Here is a 25,748-nt window from a genome sequence, read left to right on the forward strand (position 1 = left end):
AAATTTTCTTTTAAATATTTAACACCATTGTACGTATAAGAAGTGAATTGAAACATGTAGTTAAGTAAAATCATAATTGTATTATTTACATACCAATAATTATTTATTTTTTAGTTTTTCATATTATTACTAAGATTTAATGTTTACATATGTTTTGTATTATTATTTAATTACAAATTATTATATGATAATTATTTTAAAAATTAATAAATTTATTAAATTTATAATAAGTTGTAATTCGACAACCGTCTAAAATAGGCTTTTAGGATATAACTTCTTTTTTATTATTATTATTATTGGTATTCTCTGTTTCCATTTCAGCATTTTTGGAGTTGTACTGGGTCAGCTTGCATAGAGCATCATAGGAGGTAGGAGGAGGACACGAACACAAACACATCTCTGAGATTGATGTCTCTGTGTGTTTTCCTTTGAGGCTTGAGCATAGCCTTTCTTAGTTGAGCTAAGTTGTCGTGTTTTTTTAGGCAAAAGGGTTGGCATTACTCTCTTTCTTTGTTTGGTGTACCCACAAGCTGATCAATCTAGGGTTCAATAGGGGTGTGTGTGATCTGGTTCCTGTGATCTGCCCCTTTTTTTGGCACTTTTAATTTCTGGGTGTTTTGGGTTTTGTGTTTATGAGGGGGTTTTGAGTGGTAAAGTTGTGATTTTTAGGTCTAGTTTGAGAATTGGTCATCTGGGTCGAGGGTGGATTTGAAGGTTGGGGTGTTGGGCATTGCTTGAAGGGGTGTTAGGGATTTTGGGGTGGGTTGGTTTTGATGATTTGTGCTTTTGATTCTTTAGGGCTTGCTGCTATAGATGGGGTTGGGTGGTGCTGAGAATGGAAAAGTAGTGGTGGAGTCTTTGGATGTGTGTAAATCAAAGGGGAGGAAGAAGAAGAAGAAAGAGGATGGGGAAGTTGAAGAGGAAGAAGAGACTGGGTGTTGGTTTAGGTTGAGGTTCATTGGGAGCTGCATTTCTTCAAGATCCAAAGTTGATAGCTCAGTTAGTGGCACCAGCACTAATTATGGTAACCCTCCATTTTTCCTGGAACAATTGTTGTTCTTATTATGTGCTTCTAGGTTCCATCTTTGAACACATTTTAGTTTGAGTTTCTCATAGTGTCTGCTTGTTCAAAACTCTATATGAAAATATATTCCAAAGACCTTGTGGTGTTGGAATACATACAATGCCTTTAGTGAGGATTTTGTGAGAGCTTTGAGAGGGTAACTATGATTCATTCTTTTGTGCCTTCCCCCTCCCCGAAGCATATCATTCTGTGGGAGTTTCTTCACCTCCTTGGGTAGGGGGATGAGTTCATAAATCAGACAATTGCATTCAATAGTTGGAAGTTGGAATTATCAAGGTCTATCACCTTACCATGTGTGTGTTTGTTGTCATGCATGCTGAAAGAGACTTCTTAGAGTCTTCTTGTATTTTTTCCGACAGAAGTCATTCAGGAACCACATTCAATTTTCCCTTGAGGAAAATTGTCTTGGGCTGTGATTTTTGCCCAATTTGCCTACAATTTATTAGTTGGATCAGTTTTTGCTGGCTTTCTGCATTTTCTGTCGTTTTTCTTATTTTTCAAATTACTGTTGAAGTGTTATCTATATCTCCATCTTGTCTAAGCTTGCTACTACATGATGCTATCCTATTGCTTCTGCTGATTACTTTTTGCCTCTCCTGGATTTTGGCTTTTCATTAGCTGAAAGTAAATCAACTATTGACACAAGTAGAGATCAACCAACACTCCGAGTAGTCTCTTCGACAACCACTAGTAATGCCGAAAGCAATTCATCCACTTCCAAACTTGAAGAGGAGCTTAAAGTTGCATCCAGGCTGCGAAAATTTGCATTCAATGATCTTAAATTAGCAACAAGAAATTTTCGGCCTGAAAGTCTTCTTGGTGAAGGTGGCTTTGGTTGTGTGTTCAAGGGATGGATTGAAGAAAATGGAACTGCTCCAGTGAAACCTGGCACGGGGCTTACTGTTGCTGTAAAAACCCTCAACCATGATGGGCTCCAGGGTCATAAAGAATGGCTGGTTTGTATTTTACTAATATAATTGTTCATTTTTTGTATTTCTGTTTGATTTTTTTTTATGTATTTTCTTAAATTTGTATATTTTATTTGAATAGTATATGCTGAATCTATCAAGTTTTAATTCTTGTTTGGTTCATGTGACAGGCTGAGGTAAATTATCTTGGTGATCTAGTTCATCCACACCTTGTTAAACTTATTGGTTACTGCATTGAAGATGATCAAAGGTTGCTAGTATATGAATTTATGCCACGGGGAAGCCTGGAAAATCACTTGTTTAGGAGTAAGTTACTATTTTCTGACTCATCAGTTTCTCATTTCTTTTCCAACAATAGCTGGATCATTGCTGCACCTTTATATTTTGCTAACAACATCCAATGGAGGATTGTGCTGGGTGTCTCTTGTGAAGCATGGTTCCTTCCCAAATCCCAATACAAAGCCAGATAAAAATGTTTCGGACTTCTGATGTATATGAAATCTTTTGTTTAAAATAAAATAAAATGTAGGGGAGACAGATTTTTTCTTGTGTTTTATATGATATAGTTTACTCCAGTGATCCGCCTAGTGAAGAATAGTGTTTAGAACTAATCTACACCCCTGTGCTTCCATCAAAGCCATGCTATTCTTTAAAAAGTATATCACTTTTTTTTTCTTTTTTAATTTAGCAGCTTTTCTGTTATGTGGATGGATTATGGATTGGAACTTCAAACTTCTGCTTATACTCTTTGTTTTGATTATATCCATTGTATGTTCTCATGTAAAAGATTATATGTTTTGTAGGGTCCCTGCCTCTTCCATGGTCCATTAGGATGAAAATTGCACTTGGAGCTGCAAAGGGTCTTGCTTTTCTTCATGAGGAAGCTGAACGACCAGTAATATATAGGGATTTCAAAACTTCCAATATACTATTGGATGCAGTAAGTGGCCAAATGTTAAGTTATTACCATCTTTCTTTTCATTCCTTGATTTGATCTTTATATTATTATAACAATTCAGGAATACAATTCTAAGCTCTCAGATTTTGGACTTGCAAAAGATGGTCCAGAGGGTGATAAAACCCATGTGTCTACTCGAGTGATGGGAACCTATGGTTATGCAGCACCAGAATATGTCATGACGGGTAAGTTTAGTTGGGTATGCTAAACCCAAGTTTGCAAGGTTTTGCTGCTATTTATCAGTGAAGTAATGCATGATCATTCTCTGGTATTTCCATCTCCCTACATATTTGATGAGCTTTCATTTGTCTCCAAATTCACATTTTCTGATCCAGATCACTCAACTGACTCAAGTATTTCTCAACAGAAATATTTGGAATGTGACTGTTTTTGCTCTTGTTACAATGTTCTTGACCTCTATTGGGTAATGTAATTTGGTTTCCCCACAAGGCAGATTTAGGATCAAGATCCTAATTTGTTTAATTTGCTTGAGTTGTCCATAGTTTCTCCTCGTGATGACCAATTCTGTTAATAGATTTATGTTACAATCGCTGCTATTGCATACTCATAATTATTAAAGCTTCCAAAATATTCTGCATGTAATGCAACATGTGTAATGTCTAATCCTTATCTAATCAGATTCATATTTTTGTGACAGGACATCTTACATCAAGAAGTGATGTGTACAGTTTCGGAGTGGTACTACTTGAGATGTTGACCGGCAGAAGATCGATGGACAAAAACCGGCCCAACGGTGAACACAACCTTGTGGAATGGGCTAGACCACATCTGGGAGAGAGAAGAAGGTTCTACAAGTTGATAGACCCGCGCTTGGAAGGTCACTTTTCCATAAAAGGGGCTCAGAAAGCTGCGCATCTGGCCGCTCACTGCCTTAGCAGAGATCCAAAAGCGCGACCCTTGATGAGCGAAGTTGTGGAAGCTTTAAAGCCTCTGCCAAACCTCAAGGACATGGCTAGTTCGTCTTATTATTTCCAGACAATGCAAGCCGACCGATTTAGCGTGAGTCCAAATACCAGAAACGGGAGAACACAAGGAGCGTTGCTCACCAGAAACGGGCAACAGCAAAGGAGCCTATCAATTCCACATGGCACTCATGCATCTCCATATCACCATCAGTTTCCACAACCATCACCTAAACCCAATGGCAAGGCATAGAGTTGATGATGATGATGATGAGTTTTCATTTTCTTTGTCACCACCCTTTATTTTTCATCATTTCTCATTCCCTAAGTATAGATGTCACTTGTGCCTAGCCATTTGTTCATGGACAACTTGAGAGCAAAAGAAGCATGCATGTATGTATGCATGCATGCTTCTTTATGGTGTATGTTTAGTGTTGACCTTAGGGCAGGTGAAAGCTTATTCTGCTGCTACTATCTCTAGTGTCAAATTGTCAACCGAAATGTTTCTTCAGGTTGTTTCAAAATATTCAAGATTATTAACTCAATTTTTTATTTTTTTTTCATTTGCCCCCAGAAATGTCGTCTCTTGGTTTGGTTATGCTTACTTGTGCTATCAAACAATGCGGCTCCTTAAATTATCTACAGGCTCTTCCTTATGGAAAGATGAGAAAGAAGCTTCATTGCATTAAATTATGTCCAATGTTTGTTCCTATATGTTTAGTTAATACCGGCATTTAATCCCATTTATGCTTTTAGTGTAAGATAATAGTAGTACCTAAAGGGTTGACATAGTAAGATAATGTATTCTCTATGCTTCATTTAATAATTGAAACTTTGATGAATAATTCTTTGATATGCACCACCACAAGAAAAAAAAAAAAAAGCCGACACGTGCAATCACATTACCCGTGTAATATATAATGCCCATTTTTGTATACAAATTTTGGACACGTGAGTTCCAATTCAAGTTGAATGGTAAGAAAGAAAGTTGAGTTTTCTCAATCTAACACCTCTAGCTAAAAGTAATGGACCAACGAGAAACGATGATTTTCTCTTTATTTCTTTTCACCATTACGATTTGTGAGGCAAGCATCTAACTAATCATTTTGTATAGAAAATAATTTTGACTAGTCCCACCATTATAATATGACCAACTATTGTGCTTGTGGAGTGTATATGTCTTTATTTCAGAATATGAAACAATAATTGAATGTGTGAACGGTTGATATTTTTCCATCAATTTGAAATGTCTCCATAAAAAAAAGGGAATTGTCTATTTTAAGGTATTTTGGTAGAGCAAAATTTAGTGTCGTTATTTACGAGCTACTTCTATATCTGTTGGTTGAGATTAATTTTGAGATACCGAATTAATGACATTTTTATCAGTGATAATTTTTTTAAATTGATTTAATTTTTTTCAGTCCATAATATGATTAAGACAATTTGGCTTCTTAATCTTTAATTGTTCTGTTCTAATCCCCATGTTTCTTATGATTATCCAATTGGTTTTTGATAATTTAACATCTAGTATTTAATGGGGATGCTGGCATGAATGAACATGGAGTTGATGTGTCTGAATTGTTGACATGGACACTCAGTTGACGTGACACTTTAGAGGTGAACACAAAATATTGATTTATTTTAAAATTGCAAGATATCATCGATGACTTATTTTTCAATTACACCTTTATAAAAAAGAAAGGAAAATAGGGGAGTAATAGAACATTAATAAATGTCAAAAGTTATAAATAAGAGTTTAAAAAACATGTATTTTTCTTAATCTATGTACTCTACTCTTAAACGATAGATGGTTCTTTTTTGGTGGGTAGGGGTGGGGAACCGAAGTACGTCACTAGGGGGTTGGTCCATTTTGAAGAAACAGATTCACAATTCTTGGAATGCCTCCACGGGAAATCTAATTCAAAATGCAGAAAATTACATTTATTTTGGAACGATTGATTTTCTTTCTTTGAAATTTACCAGTGTTAAAGAAAACTAATAACACCAATTAATTTCCACTTCCCCTGCACCTCAAGCTCATTGAAATATGCACTCAACGTTATTTTTCCAACATATACATAAACGTTATAATTGAAAAATATGCACTCAAAAATTAGCAACAAGCCAAATTAAGTGATTAATAAGTAAAAAATAGTCATCAAATTTACAACATTTAACCAAGATGCAGAAACAAGGAACAGTGCTGAACTGCACTATACAACGTATACATAAACGTTAGAAGGCACAAGAAATATGCCTATCACTCAATGCTCTGATTTAACCCTTACATCTCCATTTGGCAGTGCGCTTTGTGCCTGTGCCTGACGTTTCAACTCCTGCATGGATGAAATAAGGCCAAGATTTATGTAAACTACCAAAATTATATAATTCTTGTAATTCACTCAAGGATTCAGTTTAGTATTCGGTTTTTTTCCCCTAAGCCCTTTCAAAATATTTAGAAATATAAATAGTCCCTTGACAAGCTGCCATTTACAAAAGTACTACAAAATTAACCATGTGTTATACGGTGGAAATAGTGCAGCAGAAACCAACCCAAGGTATTTAAATTGAGTAGGATTGGTTGTTTTTAAGAATCCTAATATGAATGGAAAAGAATTAGATGAGGATTATCAAACAACCTAATAAATAATAATTGGTAGAAAGCATTCAGAAATAATGTGTATTATGTTCTCTCTTGGTTGTATCATTTGGTATCTCCTTGGTAGTACTTGAATTGAAGGTGAGCATCAAAACTGAACTTGTCAGGCATGTAGAACAATTGTTATATAAAATGCCAGCGTGGATAGTATGGATTCACCAATAACAGAATTATCATAGGAAAGGAGGATTGAGGAAGGTGTGATCTGCTATAGAGAAAATTATTAGAAGTAGAGAGGGAAAGTGTGGGATGCTAGTAAACCCTCTAAGAGCTGCATTGGCCTTTTTTCTGTAGTTTCTTTCAATTTCAGTTTCGCTAGTGATATCTGTATTTTTCCTCTCTGGATTGTTATTGCTTGTTTGTCTCTGTTATCAGTTAAGGAAAGAGGAGTTTTATAGTTAAAATACAGAAATCATGAGATCGTATGATCCTACAATGAACTGGGAGCAAAGCAATGACATAGCAGGGTCTTTTTAAAGCTCTGTTCCACATTGAATTAAAAGACCAAATAAGTAATAGTACTTACAGCAGCTGCAGCAGCACGACTCTCTCTAAAAGTTTCAACCTCATCAGGGAAGTTATGCTCCAATTCCTCCAAAAGATGTTTGCGCAAACTCTGCCCACACAGAAACACTAAGTTAAATATAAGGGAAGGCAAAACTGGAAACAAAGAAATTCATATGTAACGAAAATCAAGAATAAGAATATACCTTTAAAGCATCAGTTTTTCCTTTGGTGATCTGATTCTTTACAATACAGCTATTTATAACATCTTTGGTAAACTCGTCTGGATTCTTTCCATCATCAATTAAACTAAAGCCAACAATTAAATTCAAATGAGAAAAATTAAAAAGTAAAACTTAAATTAGGTAATAAGAAACTATAGGAGCACACAAAGGCAATTGCAAACAACTCACTTGACAACCTCCATAGGAACCTGAATGTTGCACTTCTCTGCCAATTTAACCATGTTGTCAAGCTCCGCAACAAGGCCATTGCTGGGACATTTAAAGTAAAATATGATCAATTTTAAACATGAAGCAAAAGTAAAACAGAAAAAATGCATTGCAGAAAAAGGATTAGAGAGAAATACATGCGTTGGAGGAGAGGCATTTGAAAGGCAGCATTGAAGGTAGAAACTGTGAGGTAAAGCTGATGGATAAGGCCTAAGGTTTTCTGAATGGAATTGCTGACCTGGTTCAGCTTCTGCATAGAATCATCAGCTCCTGTTGCAGAGGCTGCCATGTCATTATTTTGAGAAATCAACGTCCCATTTCCACCACTCCCACCATTTCCCCCAAGAGCTGCACTTTGTGATGAATCCATTTGTAATTTTCTATTAACAAAAAATTATGAAAAAACTTCAATTCAAAATGCAAAAGGCTAACAATAAAAGTAAGGGGCTAAAGAGCAATGTGAGGTAGCCTGGAGACTATATAGCAATTTTCTTGAAAGTAAATTATAAGGAACTACTGTAGATATTTAAAAAATTAAAAGCATGCACGAGGTTCTTCTAAGTTCTAATACATGTATAAGACCATTGGCAAATTGGTACTGTCATCAACTACATGAAATGAAGGAAAATGTTGTAGTAATGTTGAACATGATGCACTAATATTGAATATAATCTCAAATTAACAGGCACAAAACTTTCCAAAAAAATCAAAGCCCTCATAATCAGGCAAGACATGTTATAAACAGTTCAAAGGTAACATGGAGTTACACTAACACCCCTTAGGATTTTCATTTCTTTCAGTTAGTGTGGCAATCACATTCGCAACACAAACAAAAGACAAGTCCCTTACATTAGTAAAGAGAATTAGGTACAAACAATTTCAAAATAAAGGAAAGAATCGAGTAAATCTCCATTTTAGATTCAGAAACCAATTTTCATAGATATTATAGAATATTAGGAATTAGTCCCTGAAATTCAAAATTAAATTAAAATGGCAAAACTAAAAGCAGTAAGTTGCATTAAACTGAACAAAAATATAAGTGAGACCTATGGATTCTCGCTTACCTGAAGAAGACTTGATGATGGCCAGAGCCAGACACAGCTAGTTGCAAAGCTGGAGAAAGCTTGGGAGAGAGAACTAGAGCTGTGAGAGAAAGTGAAAAAGAGATGAAGGATTGGAAAAAACTTGTAAGTAATGAAGATGCTTGTTAGTTGTTAACAACTAAATAAAAAACTTAATTGCCCTCTTAGCCCTTTAGAGTTTACTATCAATTATTGCGGCTTGCAGAGCATTACTGCATCTGCAATAACTATATTCTATCCAAAAGAATGATTGTTTAACAATATGATCTTAGTGCGTGGTGGTTCAATTTATTCGGGAGAAACAATCATTCACAAGAGAACTTTTGGCGATTATTTCTCAAAAAGTAACCTATATACCAAACATGCTCAATAATAATAATAATAATAATACAATGGCATTCTAAAACCTGGAAAAAAAACTATACATGTTCTAGAATTACCAGCAATGTTTTCAATCTTGAGTAGCGGCATGTAGCAGCTGGTCAAAAAACCAATATAGTGGGATAGAGGATAGCCGCTATTCTGAATTTTTTTTTATGTAGCTTATACTTAATATAATGTACAATATATAATTATATACGTATAAATTCTCAAAAATGATAAAAATTGCTCAAAATTCATGACATTCATAATTAACAATAAAAAATCATAGGTGTCTTAAATAAAACATACATGTAAATACTAACAAAAGTCAAATACAAGTTTCCTAAATAAGAGTCGTCAATCATCATCTTCTAAAAATCAAGTAGTCTTAATCATTTTCCCTACAAATATAGCAGTAGGTTTCATTTTCCCTAACCTCGGTTTTTTAGAGGGTTTTCTTTGGAATTAATCAACACATGGCGCTGCTATAGCATCTGCTACGGCCGGTATTCAGCCCGCTATTTTTGTCTGCTACAGCCACTTCACTAAACTGTTCCACTACAGCAGCCCCTGTAGCAGGCAAGGGCTACTCCGCTACAGCACTATAGCACGCTATTTGAAACCCTGATTACCAGCGAATATTTTTACCCTATTTCCCAGCCTGTACATGTTAACAAGTGAAGTATAAAAGAATGGAATTCCCAACGTCATAGAATAAATGCTAATATATCAGAATCAGTCAGTTTGCAGAAGGCTCATAAACCAAGTTAAAAATTGCATGAGATGGAAATTGAACAAACCCTTTGGCCAGACTTCACGAGACAGATCCTTTTGTCCAAACCCCACAGCGGTTTCAACAACTAGCCGACCAAAAACAGTGTGCAACGCAATAATCTCAATGTAAGAGACTAAATGGTGCCTACTTTTCTCATCGGAAGATCATCATTCTCAAGTTACTACACTAATACTACCCATTTATCGTATTGGGTTCTTTGCTGCAATGCAAACACAATGCCTCGCTTTTTCTCTTCAACTCATTCATCATTCTGATAGAAACCATCTTAAAAGTGACACCTTTACAGCGTCTTGCCTCATCAACTCATGTGGGGTGTCCTCAATACACTTCAACAGGGACAATTTGAAAAACCCAGGTCGCCCAAATGTTGTTCTTGATCTTCTCAAGAACCCTTTTGCCTAAACTCAAGTTCTTCCGTTCTATTGGGGTTTCCAACACTGACATGCCTAAGATCCTACTTCGTAACCATGTTATATTGATGAGTAAGGAAAATGGAACCTCTTAGGATTGAGAAGCAAAAATGTTTTTTTATTATTAAAAAAAGCATATGGTACCTGAAGAAATCAAGGAGAAAACGTTGCGGAAGTTGCTTCTAAGCTATGAAGGGGGCGACCTCTGAACTCGAAGCTGCGTAACAGCGCGTGTATGATTCAGTCCAGATAATTTAGAGATCCAAATGGAAGCACAAATTGAAATTAAAACCAAAATCGAAATACTAATCAATGAAATAGAAATCGAAGCACAAATTAATAAAATCAAAATTGTATCAACAAACCCTAATATGAGACAAGAAATGCACATGGATGAGAGAGAGAGACGAAGAGAGAGAGAGAGAGGGTGTGATGAACAGAGAACGTGAGTCCCTTTCTCAATCGCAGAGAGACAGGGTGGAAGCTGGTAACTATTTGTCGGTCCAATATTCTACAAAAATCAGCGTTGAAGGCTCTTTCGTTATTCCTTCCTTGTTCGTCGACGTTTAGCTGCACTACTAAACCGCAGCAGCAAACTAAAAAAAAAAAGTAACAACGTGATCTTATTAGTTGTGTTGCTCCAGGTAAATATTTATTTTGGTCCTGACGTGTCAGGGGTTGTAGATTGATTCTTAATACATAAAAGAATTTAAATTTAATTTTTTTAATGTATAAAAATGTTGATTTCAAATTTTATAACTTAATATTAAATTAGTCTTAAAAAATATATTTTATTAGTAAATTAGTTCTTAAATCTTTGAACTTAATGACCAAATTATCTCACAAATTTAACAATAAGATTATTATATTCTTTTTTTTACACATCCAGAGATTAAATTTAAATTTTCTATCTTTCAAAATTCAAAATCGGTGTTTGGCGTTAAATTTTCTTAGTTTGCTTGTTGCAACATCACACCACTTACTATGATCACCATTTTTATTAAGTGTCAACAAGCAAGCAAGGACATGTAAGAGATGCATGTGTTTGAACGAGGGAGTCATGTTTATGTAGAGAGAAAGGTTCATCCTAAACCCTAAACAACAAAATTTGAATTGCATGGATTTAACAATGAAGGTGTTGGTTTCTTGCCCAAAAAAGGTTTCTTGGTCATTGGAATGATTTTTAAGGAGTTGAGAGGGGGGAGTATAGAGGGGAGAAAAGGAAGAAGAACCAATAACAAAAAATGAAGAAAAAAATATATAAAAAGTGGCACCATTAGAAATCGCTCCCAATGATGATGCATGATAAAGACATGATAATCAATAAAAAGGATACCCTTTGCAAGTACCCATAGAGTCTTAGTAGGATTGTCATTGTAACATCCTGAAAATTACACTAACTGGAAATCGATGTTTAATATATTTCTCGTGTTATTTGATTATGTGATTGATTTGAAGGAGTTGAAGTATTGTGTGAATTAACCATGTCTGATTTGCTTGATATGGATGTTGAGTTATGTAGAGTTTTATTGACTTAGGTTGAAATTATGAGATTTCAAGTTTTATCTAAATTTTTTCCAGTAAAACCGTGATTTTAGAATTAATAACCGTTGGATCGCCTTCATATTTTGACTATAGGTTCGTAACCCATTTCTTCACGCTTTGACTGTATGGATTTGCAAAATAACACTTCTTTACATCTCCTTTAGCAAGACAAGTGCACTAAGCACAATTCCAACCTGAGAGGAATTGCGCTCAACACGAAATGTTGCACCATAATTATGAAACACAGTCTGGTCATTGACCCGGTCAAAGTAGTGGGTTAGTGAGTTAATGGTCCAACCGATGGAACAGTAATTGACTCGATTTGACCCGGTATATATTAAAAGTTTAAAATATATATGTATCTATTATATATAAGTATATAACTAATATTATTTGAGTAAGAAAATCCAAAATAAAAATTGATAATAATGAGACATCAAAACGCCATTGTAGAAGTGCTTTATTTTTTTTTGTAAAACCGGTCGATCCAATCGGGATCCAGTGACCTAACCGGTTGGGTTTGGCTGGGTCATCCCGGGTCAATTACGTAATCGATCCAATAGTAGAATCGGCTTGGTTAGGCCCCCGATCTCGGTTGGACCGGTCCGACCGGCTAGGCTGAATCGAGTTTCACAACTATGTGTTGTGCTCAGCGCAAATCCCAACCCGAGAGAAATTGCACTTAACGCCAAAAGTGGATTTCCACTTAGCGACTCGCTAAGCGAGATCTGCAAATTATAAATACGTTCTTCAGTGTGAAAAACACGATTTCACGCCTCTTTCTCTCAATATTCCGCCCAAACAACCCTAGAAACTCTTTTTCCACCACCCACGACCACCGATAGCCACCACGAGCCGTTGTTGCTTGCCGTCGAACCACCACACGAAGAGGAACACTTTAATCAAAGCAAAATCCTCATAATCCACCTCAAGGATTCGATGGAGAACAAGCTCCCAATTCTTTCTTTCGTAGTTTCTTTGAGGTAATCTTGACTTCTATGCCTCCTAGTAAGTTTGAGCTTCTCTTAGTGTCCCTTGTGTGTTGGGTATCGTAATAGGATATCTTTACACTTCCTTTGAAAAACTCTTGAAAATGAGATGTTGTAGAAGTTAGCTTTTTATAAAATTGATGTTATTTTCGTGACCTTCGCTAAACCCCAATCACATTGGTGTGATCGGAATTTCAAAATGATGTCTCTTTGTAGTAGAACTTGAATCACCCCTTAGCCTTTTTTTTTGTTTTGACAGGGGTAATTGACCTCGAATGTTATTATTAACCTTATTTTTGAAATCTATAATAAATTCTCTTCTATTTGATATATAGAACTCTGTGTTTGGACCGATGAACAAGAACATGAAAGGCCTCTGAAGGACGTAGAAAGGAGTTGACGGAGAGCTCATGATTGGTACGGGGAATTTATTATAATTTATGGTTTTGATACCGTAATTAGGGTTAGGGAACACAATTATGGGAATGTATGTTTGTTCCTGTGCATGCTGGTTTTCAAGAAAAATAATGTTTTTGACTAATGGGATGCGATACATCAGTTGTTGGTAAATGATAGTATTGTTTTATTAGACTTATGTTGCTTGAAGACCTGGGAAGTGTGAATCTCATGCATGAAATTTATATGTATGTATTTGTGGGATGTGATTATTGATGATGTTGTTATCGATGATAATGTTGATATGAGGTGATATTGTAACTGATGATAACATTGATAAAGAATGGTGTTATTGATGATAGTATTAATAAAGAATGATGTTGGTATTAATGATAATATTGAGTGAGAATGATGTTGTTATTGATGATAATGTGACGTAAGGTGATGTTGTTATTGATGATAATATTGAGATAAGATGATGATGATGTCATTGAGATGAGATGATGTTGATGTTGAAAATGACATTGAGATGAGATGATGTTGATAATGACATTAGGATGAGATGTTGTTGATGTTGAAAATGTCATTGTGATGTTGTATGTTGTGTATGTGCATGGGGGGTGCAGTGAGCATGATGGATATCCTTGGTGGGGGAAATAGAGTGGTTAAAGAGTTTTAAACATCTCTGGAGGGGGATGACTTAAAATCTTTAATTATCCACGGTCAGTGCATTAATGATGCCTATGTTTCATACTTCATATTGCATGGAAATAGTATAAACTTTGTCAATAAGTACTTGTAGTTTCTCATGAAGGGAAATACTTGTACTTGGGGGCATGTCACTTGGTTTGGAACTCCCTTAAGACTCAGGCGGATCACCATGGGGGGGGGGCAGAGGGAGTTGCCTATGCACGACAAGGTGAACTTGAGACTTGCTGCTTAATTTTCCTAAGTGAGAGTGTCGCGTGAACACACTTAGGCTATTTCCTGATTAATGGTACCACATTGCATTTGAGAGTTGAGGTCAGGTGCATGCACCATACTGAGCATGATTGATTTGAAATTGTGAAAAAGTTGATAAGTAGTTATTAAGTATATGTGTATTGATTGATAATTGTTTATGAACATGGTACTTGTTATTGTTTCTCTTGCTAATTATGGTTATTTGATAATTGTTGGTTTCTTTTGTAATAAACCCACCCTTGCAATTTTTGTATCGTGTGATTGGTACTGTGATGATCGTGAACCTTTGTTTGTGGGAGCAAATGAATAACAGTAAATTATGTGGAGTGAGATTCTTTTGTTGGAGTCGCCAAGCCAACGCGATGATATTGGGATTATTTTTTGAGAGAGATGTGTTTTGTTAATCAACTCCTCCATAGTTAATTCAATAATTCTTTTTGAATTGAGGATGTAAATTACAAATTTAATTATATGTATGCACTAATTTACCTTCCGTCATGTGAATGATGTATACTGAGTTAATATATCTATATATACTCATTTAAGTATTTGTGCGTTTTTTGGTGAATGTATATCGTGAAAAATTTTACTCCCATTTTTCATAAGCAAATTAGCGGAATTTTCATTTAAAAAATTGGCATTTACACGGTTTAGAGTAATGATATTATAACGACGAGGCGAGTCATTACAATCATCCTTAGTAATCACATGTTATCGTCCTATATAACATATGTACAAAGTAATAGCCTTTTTTCTCCATGTTATTGGTGCGAAGTACTACCCATCTACTTTGCCAATGATTAATATTCATCCTAAAACCTATCACTTTTCAAAGTACTTTGTAATAGTATTTTTTTTCAAACATGGTGTTTGTTTCTTGAGGACTTCTAGTGCAGGAAGCCTACCATATGAATCTCACAAAATCTTGCAATCAAGAATGTCAAAAATGCATTGATGTCGAAGAAGAAAAAGAAACAAGTTGATAAATCATAGCAAAGATCTATGACCAAGTCAAAATTGGGAAACTTGGGCTAAAAACAAAGAACTAAAAAGGGGGGGGAGTGAGAATGAGAAAGAAAATGTTTTAAGTGGTCCAATCTCTCAAAATACAACATATAGACATCAGAGAAGATAAAGAGGCAAATTGATAGATCAAAGCAAAAATCTCCAACCAAGTCAAAATCTAGAAACATAGGCTAAAAACAAAAAGCTAATTTAAGGGGGAAATCAAAGAAGGAAAATGAAGAAGAAAAACATGGAGATCCATCAATAACAATACTCGTCACTATGGCACAAAATGATCTTTGTTGCCCATAGCCATCGAGATTAAGATGGTTAACATTCAAAATCTCAAAATATCCAAAAACATAATGAATGTAGTAGAAGAAATTGCAAAAAAAAGGAAAGTGATATAAATAAAGGGTTGAAGATTAAGAAAAATAGGAAAAAAAGAAGAAAATGAACACCAAATAAAAAGAAAAGAAAAGAAAGGCTTTGAGAATAATACTATGATACACCAATATTAACACAATGTCATGTATTGAACTATGTGGATTATTGTTTCTCTTTTCCATGTTTCTCTTCGAACGAACACAAATAATAGGTCTACATTCACACATCTTCTCACGTTCCTCAGAATCAATATGTACAACACTCCTTGTAGAAGCAAAGCTTCATGGTGAATCAAAGGTGATTCAAAGGTGTTTTGATGATAACAATGATGATAACAAAAGATGATGACAAAAAGCTCAAAGATCAATCAAAGAACAACTCAAGTGAATCAAGAACAATTCAAGAGTTCAAGATAACAATCAAGAAGAATTCAAGACTCAAGAAGAAAGTTTAGAGTCAAGAATCAAGATTCAAGGTTCAAGATCTCAAGAATCAAGATCAAGATTCAAGACTCAAGATTCAAGAATCAAGAGAAGGCTTAATCAAGATAAGTACAAAAATTTTTTCTCAAAAATTGAGTAGCACATGATTTTTCTTAAAACATGTTTACCAAAGAGTTTTTACTCTCTGGTAATCGATTACCAGATTGTTGTAATCGATTACGAGTAGCAAAATGGTTTTGAAAAAGTTTTCAAATTGAATTTACAACGTTCCAATTATTTTCAAAAAGTTGTAATCGATTACAATGTTTTGGTAATCGATTACCAGTGCCTTTGAACGTTGAATTTCAAATTCAAATATAAAGAGTCACATCCTTTCACACAAAAGCTTTGTGTAATCGATTACACTAATTTGGTAATCGATTACCAGTGTTTGTTTCAAATTGGTTTTAAGTTTTTCTAAAAGTTATAACTCTTCTAAATGGCCGTCTTGGCCAGACATGAAGAGTCTATAAAAGCAAGGCTTTGATTTGCTTTTCAATACACTTTTACACTTATTCAATCAATACTTTACATGCCTTGAATCTCTTTGAACTTCTTCTTCTTCTTTGTACCAAAAGCTTTCTGAAGTTTTCTGGTTTTCCAAACCTTAAAAACTTGTGTTATTCATCTTTTCATTCTCTTCTCCCTTTGCCAAAAAGAATTCGCCAAGGACTAACCGCCTGAATTCTTTTTGTGTCTCTCTTCTCCCTTTTCCAAAAGAACAAAGGACTCTCTGCCTGAATTCTTTTGTGTCTCCCTTCTCCCTTGTCAAAGAATTCAAAATGGCACAGTCTGAGAATTCTTTTGATTCTTCCCTTTCCCTTATACAAAAGTGTTCAAAGGACTAACCGCCTGAGAATCCTTTTGTATCCCCATTCACAAAGTAGCAAAGGTTTAACCGCTTGAGATCTTTGTCTTAACACATTGGAGGATACATCCTTTGTGGTACAAGTAGAGGGTACATCTACTTGGGTTTGACTGAGAACAAGAGAGGGTACATGTCTTGTGGATCAGTTCTAGTGGAGGGTACATCCACTAGGTTCAAAGAGAACAAGGGAGGGTACATCCCTTGCGGATCTTTGCTTGTAAAAGGATTTTTACAAGGTTGAAAGAAATCTCAAGGACCGCAGGTCACTTGGGGACTGGATATAGGCACGGGTTATTGCCGAACCAGTATAAAAACTCTGGTGTGTTTGTTTCCTTCTTCCCTACTCTTTTACTTTCCACTGTGCATTTAATTTTCACTTTTACTTTCTGTTAAGTTTCTCTTCTACTCCTCATTCTCTTAACAATTTAGTAAAAGCCTTAGAAGAGTAATTTTTAATTAGTAAAGGTTTATGAATAATTAATTCAACCCCCCTTCTTAATTATTCTGAGGCCACTCGATCCAACACTCCTTCCATGATTCTCTTCACATCGTCCTCCTTCAGCTCCAAGGATCTGCGAGGATCATCGTGGTCTGAATTATCTCCCTCCATCCTTAGCATCGAACCTACAACACTCCTTCCATGCTTGTCTCCACTTCGTCCTCCTCAAGGGATCCATGATTGAGGATTCAACCAAGGCTTGGAATTTCTTAAGGCAAAACAATTTTAATAGCTCAATCTTTCCAAATCGTGACCAAGAGAGGGAAAAAGAGAGACCGCAAGGAAGGAAATAGGGCATAAAGGAGGATGTGGGATGTGGGAGGGACTATGAGTGTTGAGAAAGATTTGGGGGTGGGTTTGTGTTTTATTGGTTAATTTTTGTAGGAGGAACTGAAGAAGGGGGAGAAGAAGATGTGGGGGAAAATGTATATGCCAAGTTTGAAATGGTGAAGAGACTTAGGAAAGAAGGAGAAATAAATGTGAGCGAAAAAAGTCAATAACAAAGTAAAAATATAAGCACTCCATAAATGTATGTTGTACACATAAGCCAACACATGGTAATATGCTAGGTTATAATTTTAAAAAATATATTATAAAACCCGAACCAATTATACGTTGGGTTTCCTTAACATAGCAATTCCAAAAGGAAGTTCTGGATCCATTGCCTTCGAAACAATGTTTTTTTTTTGTCAAACTCGGTGTTCCTCTTTTTCTAGTGCAGAAAGCTTACCATATCAAACACACAAAATCAATGTAATCGAGAATGCCAGAAACATGTTGACGTCAGAAAAGAAAGAAATTGGGAAATCAAATCAAAGATCTCCAACCAAGTGAAAATTTGGATACTTGGGCTAAAAACAAAGAAATAAGGTAAAGAAAAAAGAAATGGATGAGGAAAATTTTTTAATTAGTCTAATATCTCAAAACAAAATATATAGATGCCAGAAATGCATCAACACTAGTGAAGAGGAAAAAAAACTCATAAATGAAAAGAAAGATCTCTAACCAAGTCAAAATCTGGAAACTTAGGCTAAAAGCAAAGAACTAAGCCAGAAAAAAAAATTAGAGAAGGATAAGAAAAATGAAAAGGAAAACACATGGAGATCAATGAATAAGAATACTCATCATTATGGCACAAAATGACCTTTGTTGTCTATAGCCATCGAGATTGAGATGCTTAGAATTCAAAATATCGAGATATTAAAAAAACGAAGAAGAACAAGAAGAAATCACAAAAAAAAAGGGAAAACATGAGAAATAATTGTTAGATCAAAGTTTGAAGCCCTTAGTTTTTAGTTTTGGTTTGATAATTTTGCAATGCCCAACATGTTTAATAGATGAGGCATTTGTATTGAATGTTTTAGACTAAACACGTGTGTGATACGGTCTAAGTCTATTTCATGCTTAGTGATTGATCAAATATGAAGTGAATGAAGTATTCTTATTCTCTAAGTTTCTTAAAAACTTACTTTTACTTGAAATTAGGCTAGAAACATCAACTTAATCGATTGCCTAACCTAGTAATCGAAGGCCCAAGCCAGTTTTAGAAGGAGAAGGGGTTTGTAGCTTAAGATGATCTATTACCTCATTTGATAATTAATTACCCAACACCTGGAAACAAAGAAAAGCTCTTTGTGTGATTCTATAATCGATTACCACACATGATAATTGATTACCTAGACAACACAGAAGAAACATAAATATTCATACTGAAATGAATTAATCGATTACCCCTTTTGATAAAGTTTTTGGAAATGCAGATCAAAGGGAATTTGATGAATTAATCGATCACCTAGTTTTATAATTGATTAGATCTATTTTAAGTGTCAAAATTTATAAATACCCGATATGTCTTCTTTATTAAAGACTATTGATATGCTCAGTCTTGGAGAAAAAAATTTCAAGAGAGTCTTCTAAAAGAATTACACTGCATTTAGTTTGAAGATTGAAGTTGATCAAAGAATCATTCATTCTACCATTATGAATCAACCATCTTGTGAAGAAAAACTGGAAAATTAAAGATCTACACATTGTAGGTATATTCAATCATTTATCTTTCATTCTCTTAGATTATGTTTCTTGGTTAGAGTTGCCAAAAGGGTTAAAGAATTGATAGAGTTTCAATTTTGAGTCTTTTCTGGTAGAGTTCAAGACAAAGATTTGGTTTTTATTAGAGAATTGTGTGTGCATAGTGTTTGTACTTGTTTTCTCTATATAGTGGAAGTTCTTAGAGGACTTAGAACAACTGGATGTAGGTCTGGATTAGACTGAATCAGTATAAACTCTTGTGCGATTCTCTTATTCTCTAAACTCTGAGTCTTAAATTCATTTTGGTATTGTAATTGATCTCAAGGGGCATCATAAAAGATTCTGCTTTTTACACATGTTATAATCACTAAAGTTTCTAGTTCATATTGATCTTTTGAAGAAACTTTGATTGATTTAAAGTGGTGTTTTTAATATGTGTTAAGAACTAATTTGTAAAGATTTTGAAAGAATCTATTCAATCTTCCTCCCTTCTAGATTCCAACCTGATCCAACAATAATAGGTCGAAGATTGAGAAAAGGATGGAAAAAAAAGGAAAAATTGAAGAACAAATAAAAGAAGCCAATAAAGGCTCTGAGATCAATACCATGAGACACCAATATTAACACAACATCAAGTTCTAGAACACGTTGAGTATTGTTTCTCTTTTCCACATTCCTTTTCTGCACGTTTCATTTTGAACAAACACAAATAATAGGTCTATATTCACACACATTCTCACGTTCCTCAACAACAATATGTACAACACTCCCTCCATTATTCTCTTTATGGCATTCTCATCCAGCTCCAAGGATCTATGAAGATCATCGTGGTCTTAACAATCTCCCTCCATCCTTAATAGTAAACCTGCAATACTCCCTCCATGCTTGTCTTCACATTGTCATCTTCAACACACGGTATTATAAAAACCAAACCAATTCTACATTGACTTTCCTTAGCATAGCAAATCCAAATGGAAATTCTACAAATCCACTACTCTTGAAACAATGTTTTATTTTTTGTCAAACTCGATGTTTATTTCTCTTAAGGACTTCTAGTGCAAGAAGTCTATCATATCAAACTCACAAAATTTGTGTAATAAAGAAAACCAAAAATGCATTGACGCCGAAGAAGAGAAAGAGAGAAATTGATAAATTAAAGTAAAGATCTCGAAGCAAGTGAAAACCTAGAAACTTTGGCTATAAAAACAAACAACTAAGCCAAGAAAAAGAAGAAAGTAGGAAAACATTTTAATCGGTCTAATATTTCAAAACGCGACATATAGGTGTAGACACCAGAGAAGAGAAAGAGACAGAGAGAGATAGAGAGAGAGATTGATTGATATATCAAAGCAAATATCTCCAACCAAGTCAAAACCTAGAAACTTGGGCTAAAAACAAAGAACTAAGCCAAGAAAATGAATATCAAAGAAAGAGAAGGAAAAGGAAGAAGAAAAACATGGAGATTCGTTAATAACAATAATCCTCAGTGTGGCATAAAATGACCTATGTTGTCAAAAGCCATCTTGATTGAGATGGCTAAAATTCAAAACATCCAAAAAGCAAAATGAATGAAGAAGAAATCTAAAAAAGAAGGGAAAGCGAGAGAAGCAAAGGGTTGAAGATTGATAAAAGGAGGAAAAAAAGGAAAATTGAACATCAAATAAAAAAAAAAAGGAAGGCTATGAGATTAATAGTATGAGACACCAACATTAACACAATATCGTGTACTGGACTAGGCTAATTATAGTTTCTCTTTTCCATATTCCTCTTATGCACCTTTCTCTTTGAACAAACACAAATAATAGGTCCCAATTCACACACCTTCTCACGTTTTCATCGTGATCTTAATTATCTCTCTCCATCCTCAACAACAAACGGTACAACATCATTTCTATGCTTTTCTTCATGTCCTCCTCCTTAAAGTATGTGTGAGTGGGGGTTCAACCAAGACTTAAATTTTCTTGAGGCAAAATTGTTTTAATAGCTTAATCTTTCAAAATTGTGATCAAGAGAGGGAGAGACCATGAGGAAGAAATAGGGCATGGAGGAGAATGTAGGAAGTGAGAGGGACGAAGAGGGTTGGGAGAGATTTGGGGGTGAGTTTGTGTTTTTGGCTAAGCTGAAGAAGGAACTAGAGAAGGGGGAGAAGGATGAAGGAATGATTAGGGAGGATTGTCACTGTCCAAAAGAGGAACTAGTCAAGAACTTTGAGGAAAAAAAACTTAAATAAACATAAAAATGTGAGATGCTGAAGAGACTTGAAAAAGAATGAAAAATAGATGTAAGTGAAAAAAAAATAGTAAAAGAGTACAAAATACAACAACTTCGTAAGTGTATGTTGTACACAAAACACCACACATTGTGCTAGGTTTAGAATAAAGAAAGCAAAATATTATAAAATCCAAACCAATTCTAGGCTGGATTTCCTTAACTTAGCAATCTCCAATGGCAATTCTGGAAATTCATTGATCTTGAAGTAGTGCTTTTTTGTCTTCTAGTCCCACCATAGTTATTTTCATAATTGTTACGATATAGATAAATATAAATATTGAGAATAAAAGTTTTATTAACCATACTACTTCAGAATAAAAATTAGTGATATGTAAAAAAATAAATTATACATGCTGTGATAACATTGATTAGGGAGATTAATTGCAACATGACCCCATCAAGGCATCAACTATTGGTTGGTTATTACACGTACGGATATCTAACGTGTTATAACGATCGTGTCATGAATCCAATAAAACTAACAAATAAAGAAGGAAGATGCATATGTCGATTCCAGTGGCATATGTCGCGTTCCTCTGAATGAATAAAGACCCAAATAAACTACTGCATTTTGTGCCACCCCTTTTCCTTTCCTTCTCCACCTTTCAGGTAACAAATCAATTTTCTCTCTTCTTTTCTCCCTGCCTTTTAATTCTCTTTGAATTTGAATCTACATGCCATATCATATCACTCTCCATCATCATCATGCTTTTGATTCTGTTATTAATTCCCTCCACTTTGCATTGTGTTATTAATTGACATCATGCTCTTGATTGAGAAAGCCGTTGATAATATATCAGTCATATGTCAAAGGAGTCTAGCTGAGTTGATTGAGTAAAGTGCGTGAATTATTGTAAATTCCTGATACCGTATTCGATTGTCAGTGAAAAAAAAAAATATAACAGCCATATTCTGTTAGGCTTTATTTTATTTTATTGACAAATTTTTTTGTTCAAGGTTCCTAAAGAATTAAAAGATGGGACTGGCTCTGGGTTGTCTTCAAGTGGAGCAATCAACAGTAGCTATCAAAGAAGTCTTTGGCAAACATGATGATGGGCTTGAACCTGGTTTCCACTGTGTGCCATGGTTCTTTTGCACTCAAGTGGCCGGTTACCTTTCTTTGCGTGTGCAACAGCTAGATGTTCGCTGCGAAACCAAGACAAAGGTTTCTTCTCAAAAACTAAAATCCACAATCAGTATGATTAGCTTTAGGGGGCGCTTGATCTTTAGAATTTAATCGAAATGTAGGTTTTTATACTCTGTCCTCTAATCATATATTGTCATATATATACAGTAAGTTTATTGACTTTTATAATAAAGCGTTTGGTTAACTAGTGCCTTAGTCGTCAATGAATTCAAAATAGAAAGTTTTTATTGGAATTTACATTGAGAATGTATTGGAAATCACAGTAGAGATACATTAATAACACTTTTTAATGAAAACTTTCCATTTTTTATTCCTTAACCAGTGTCTTGTTAGTATTTTGCCTATAAAAATTACCTTAACAGTTATCCCAAGGATTATGTTCTTATGGTTGACCATGTAAATTTTTTTTTTTATAGTAACTGTATAAAAATTTAATGATCTTATGGCATTCCTATAAGTTCCTTTTACCTTATTTGCGTAAAGGTTATGAATGAGTTCTTATGTGACTAGCTCTTGCTAAATGCTTGCTCAATTAAGTTGTTTAACAAACGTGCCTTTGTTTTTTGTGATTGCTTATTTTATCTTATTACATACCTTCAGGACAATGTTTTTGGTGACCCAATACTTTGGCACGTTGAAGGAGATCGGTGCGTCCTCAAAATCCAATTCGGTTTTTGTTCCACATGGACCAGGTGCTGTGAGAGATATTGCTTCACAATTTAGAGATAGTCTTCTTCAAGGAAAGGTGGCTCAGTCATGAAATCACACACATTACATTACTTGAACTATATGAATCTATCTTCTAGACTCTAACGACATATATACATTTTAATTTTGTCTGAGTGTTAAGTTTGAACTAATTCGGTATGTTAATATCCCTTTCCATATCATCCATTGTCTCTCTATCCATATCCTCTTTTTTTGAGTTGAGAATAGCCAAACATTATACTCTTACTTTTTTTCCTTTGAAATAAACATAATGGTGTTCGAATTTGCTTCGCGCTTATGGCTTGTTCTTTTGTTTGCTTAGATGTTAGCCTTGTCCTTGACCTTGTTCATTACATGAGATGGTAAGATAATAAGATTGAAGTTTATACAATAATTCTCTACTTTAATGCAAACATGCACTAAACCTTTCTTACGTTAATAAGAAATAAAGTTGATAATTTAACATGTGAGTTACTCTTTAGTTTAACTTTTCAACTTACTCCTTCCAGCAACATCTATGTTAATAGGTGGAGAGACTTTTAGGGTAAACAGGTAATCACATGGATACTTATACAACTAAAAAATTACCTGCTACTGCAGGATTGTCATCATTTTATATTTATCTTTTAGGGAGTGTATTAAATGGGAAGAAATAAAAATGAAATATATGTAATATATGTAACCATGTGTCCATTTCAAACTTTTCTCTTGCACTGATTCAACAAGAGGCTCACGCTTTCTCAGCAATATTAATCATTATTATTCTTTTGGAACTAAAGGTAATCCTGAGTCTTTATATATATATATATATAAAAGGTACTCCCAAGGCGAAAAAAGTTTTGATTATAATTTTAGAGTTTAATGTCTATGTACTAATTGTACAAAACAATTTTATATCGTAGTTCAATTACAAATTATCATTTAAATTATTTTAAAATTCAACAAATTTATTATACGTAATAGATTGTGATTGAATGATTTTCTGAAAAAAAAATTACATTATTAATATATAATTCTTCCTCGTAACTCTGTCTCATTCAATTTAAAATACTCTGGATAAGATCAAATTTTATTTTATTAACAACAACAGTAAATAAATCATGAAATTCCTAATAAATATAACAAATGCTTAATTAAGTTTTTTCCCTAAAAAATTTCACAATTTTCTAGGTTAATCTTTCATATGTTTTTTCTTTTCAAATGAGTCTCATAAAACATTTTTCTTTAATAAACAGTCCCTTCATTAGCCTTCCATTAATTGTTCCATTAAATGTAGTCTTTGTATATTATTTGGTCCCTTAAAAATTTCACAAACTTGTCATTTAATTCCTCTAAATATCATGGTTTTTACTTTTAATTCCTCTAAAATAAGGGACTAACTAAAAAAAATCGTGATATTTAGAAACCAAATAGAAAGAATTGAAATATTATGCATTATGGCAGAATAATTTAGAAAAAATAAATAATTTTTTAACATGTATTTAACACGTGTTTTAAAAGATGTGTTACATAAAAATATAATATTTAAAATGTACAAATTCTAAAATACTCAATATCCCCTCATATGAATAACAAATTTTGTCCCCTAACTTGAACTCCTTTGGATTAAGGATATTCCATTTTCACATTATCTTTGTATTTATTTTATATTCGCACTAAATATAGTTAAACTTCATTTCAACCCTAACGTAGTCATGTCCTGCATATAGAGAAAGGAATAGCAATGCTGTTCATTTGGCAAATTAGGGTCCTGACTCGAGGGTCTTGACAAATTAGGGTCAAAAGGCCTTCTTTCATCTGTTATAGAAGAATGCTTGGAGTGTTGGTTTGCCTAGTTAAAATATATATAGGTTTGGGCATTTTAGCCCCCTATATTAATCATAAAAATAATTAACACATTGCTCCTCGTCCACACCTATAAAGAAGCCAAGCCTACATTGGTCCTCGACTCAGCCCCGTTTGATTATAGGAATGCGTCGGATGGTCCTCTTCCCAGTTTAGTATTACAAGAAAGTTACATTTCAAAAAATTTACCAAGACTTGCTAGTTGTTAAATAATTAATCTATATATGTCAATCACGGACTCATTTAAGTGAGCAGTTTTCGGTTTTTTGGTGTGTTTGTTTAATCTGCATCTGCTTAAAAAAAGCAGAAAATTTTCCATCTCTGCTTCTTAAAAAAGCACTTATCTTAAAAAGGCAGGTTTTTCACAATTGCTTTTTTTAAGTTTAAAGAATCGGGCCCTGATACATAAAAAAGACTAGCTATTCACTTTTGAACAAAAGAAAAGAAACTGGATA

At 34.3% G+C, this 25,748-nt stretch overlaps 2 protein-coding genes and 1 long non-coding RNA gene across 10 annotated transcripts; 2 read left to right on the top strand and 1 right to left on the bottom strand.

The window, feature by feature from the left end:
- Positions 1-304: 304 nt before the first annotated feature.
- On the top strand, positions 305-4,584 carry LOC114423247 (probable serine/threonine-protein kinase PIX7). Its single transcript, XM_028389925.1, has 6 exons — positions 305-1,024; positions 1,703-2,040; positions 2,184-2,319; positions 2,817-2,953; positions 3,033-3,156; positions 3,630-4,584. Exons 1-6 carry the CDS (start codon positions 814-816, stop codon positions 4,145-4,147), a joined length of 1,464 nt encoding a protein of 487 aa, XP_028245726.1. The 5' UTR covers positions 305-813; the 3' UTR covers positions 4,148-4,584.
- A 1,423-nt stretch (positions 4,585-6,007) lies between these two features.
- LOC114423248 (mediator of RNA polymerase II transcription subunit 10b-like) lies at positions 6,008-10,774 on the bottom strand. 8 transcript variants are annotated; one of them, XM_028389929.1, is made up of 10 exons: positions 10,526-10,774; positions 10,305-10,377; positions 9,755-10,204; positions 9,391-9,615; positions 8,574-8,652; positions 7,647-7,889; positions 7,471-7,551; positions 7,264-7,366; positions 7,080-7,169; positions 6,008-6,230 (listed from the first exon to the last, which is right to left on the bottom strand). In XM_028389929.1, exons 6-10 carry the CDS (start codon positions 7,877-7,879, stop codon positions 6,159-6,161), a joined length of 579 nt encoding a protein of 192 aa, XP_028245730.1. In that variant the 5' UTR covers positions 7,880-7,889; positions 8,574-8,652; positions 9,391-9,615; positions 9,755-10,204; positions 10,305-10,377; positions 10,526-10,774; the 3' UTR covers positions 6,008-6,158. The 8 variants fall into 8 exon arrangements, with proteins under 8 accessions (XP_028245730.1, XP_028245734.1, XP_028245729.1 ...); XM_028389933.1 differs by lacking the exon at positions 9,755-10,204 and having other exon boundaries at positions 7,647-7,857; XM_028389928.1 differs by lacking the exon at positions 9,755-10,204.
- Positions 10,775-22,076: 11,302 nt separating this feature from the next.
- On the top strand, positions 22,077-23,738 carry LOC114424571. Its single transcript, XR_003669023.1, has 3 exons — positions 22,077-22,202; positions 22,551-22,758; positions 23,341-23,738. It is a non-coding gene; the product is annotated as an uncharacterized LOC114424571 (long non-coding RNA).
- Positions 23,739-25,748: the final 2,010 nt, after the last annotated feature.

This window comes from Glycine soja, chromosome 8 (genome assembly GCF_004193775.1).
Source record: "Glycine soja cultivar W05 chromosome 8, ASM419377v2, whole genome shotgun sequence".
Taxonomy (NCBI): domain Eukaryota; kingdom Viridiplantae; phylum Streptophyta; class Magnoliopsida; order Fabales; family Fabaceae; genus Glycine; species Glycine soja.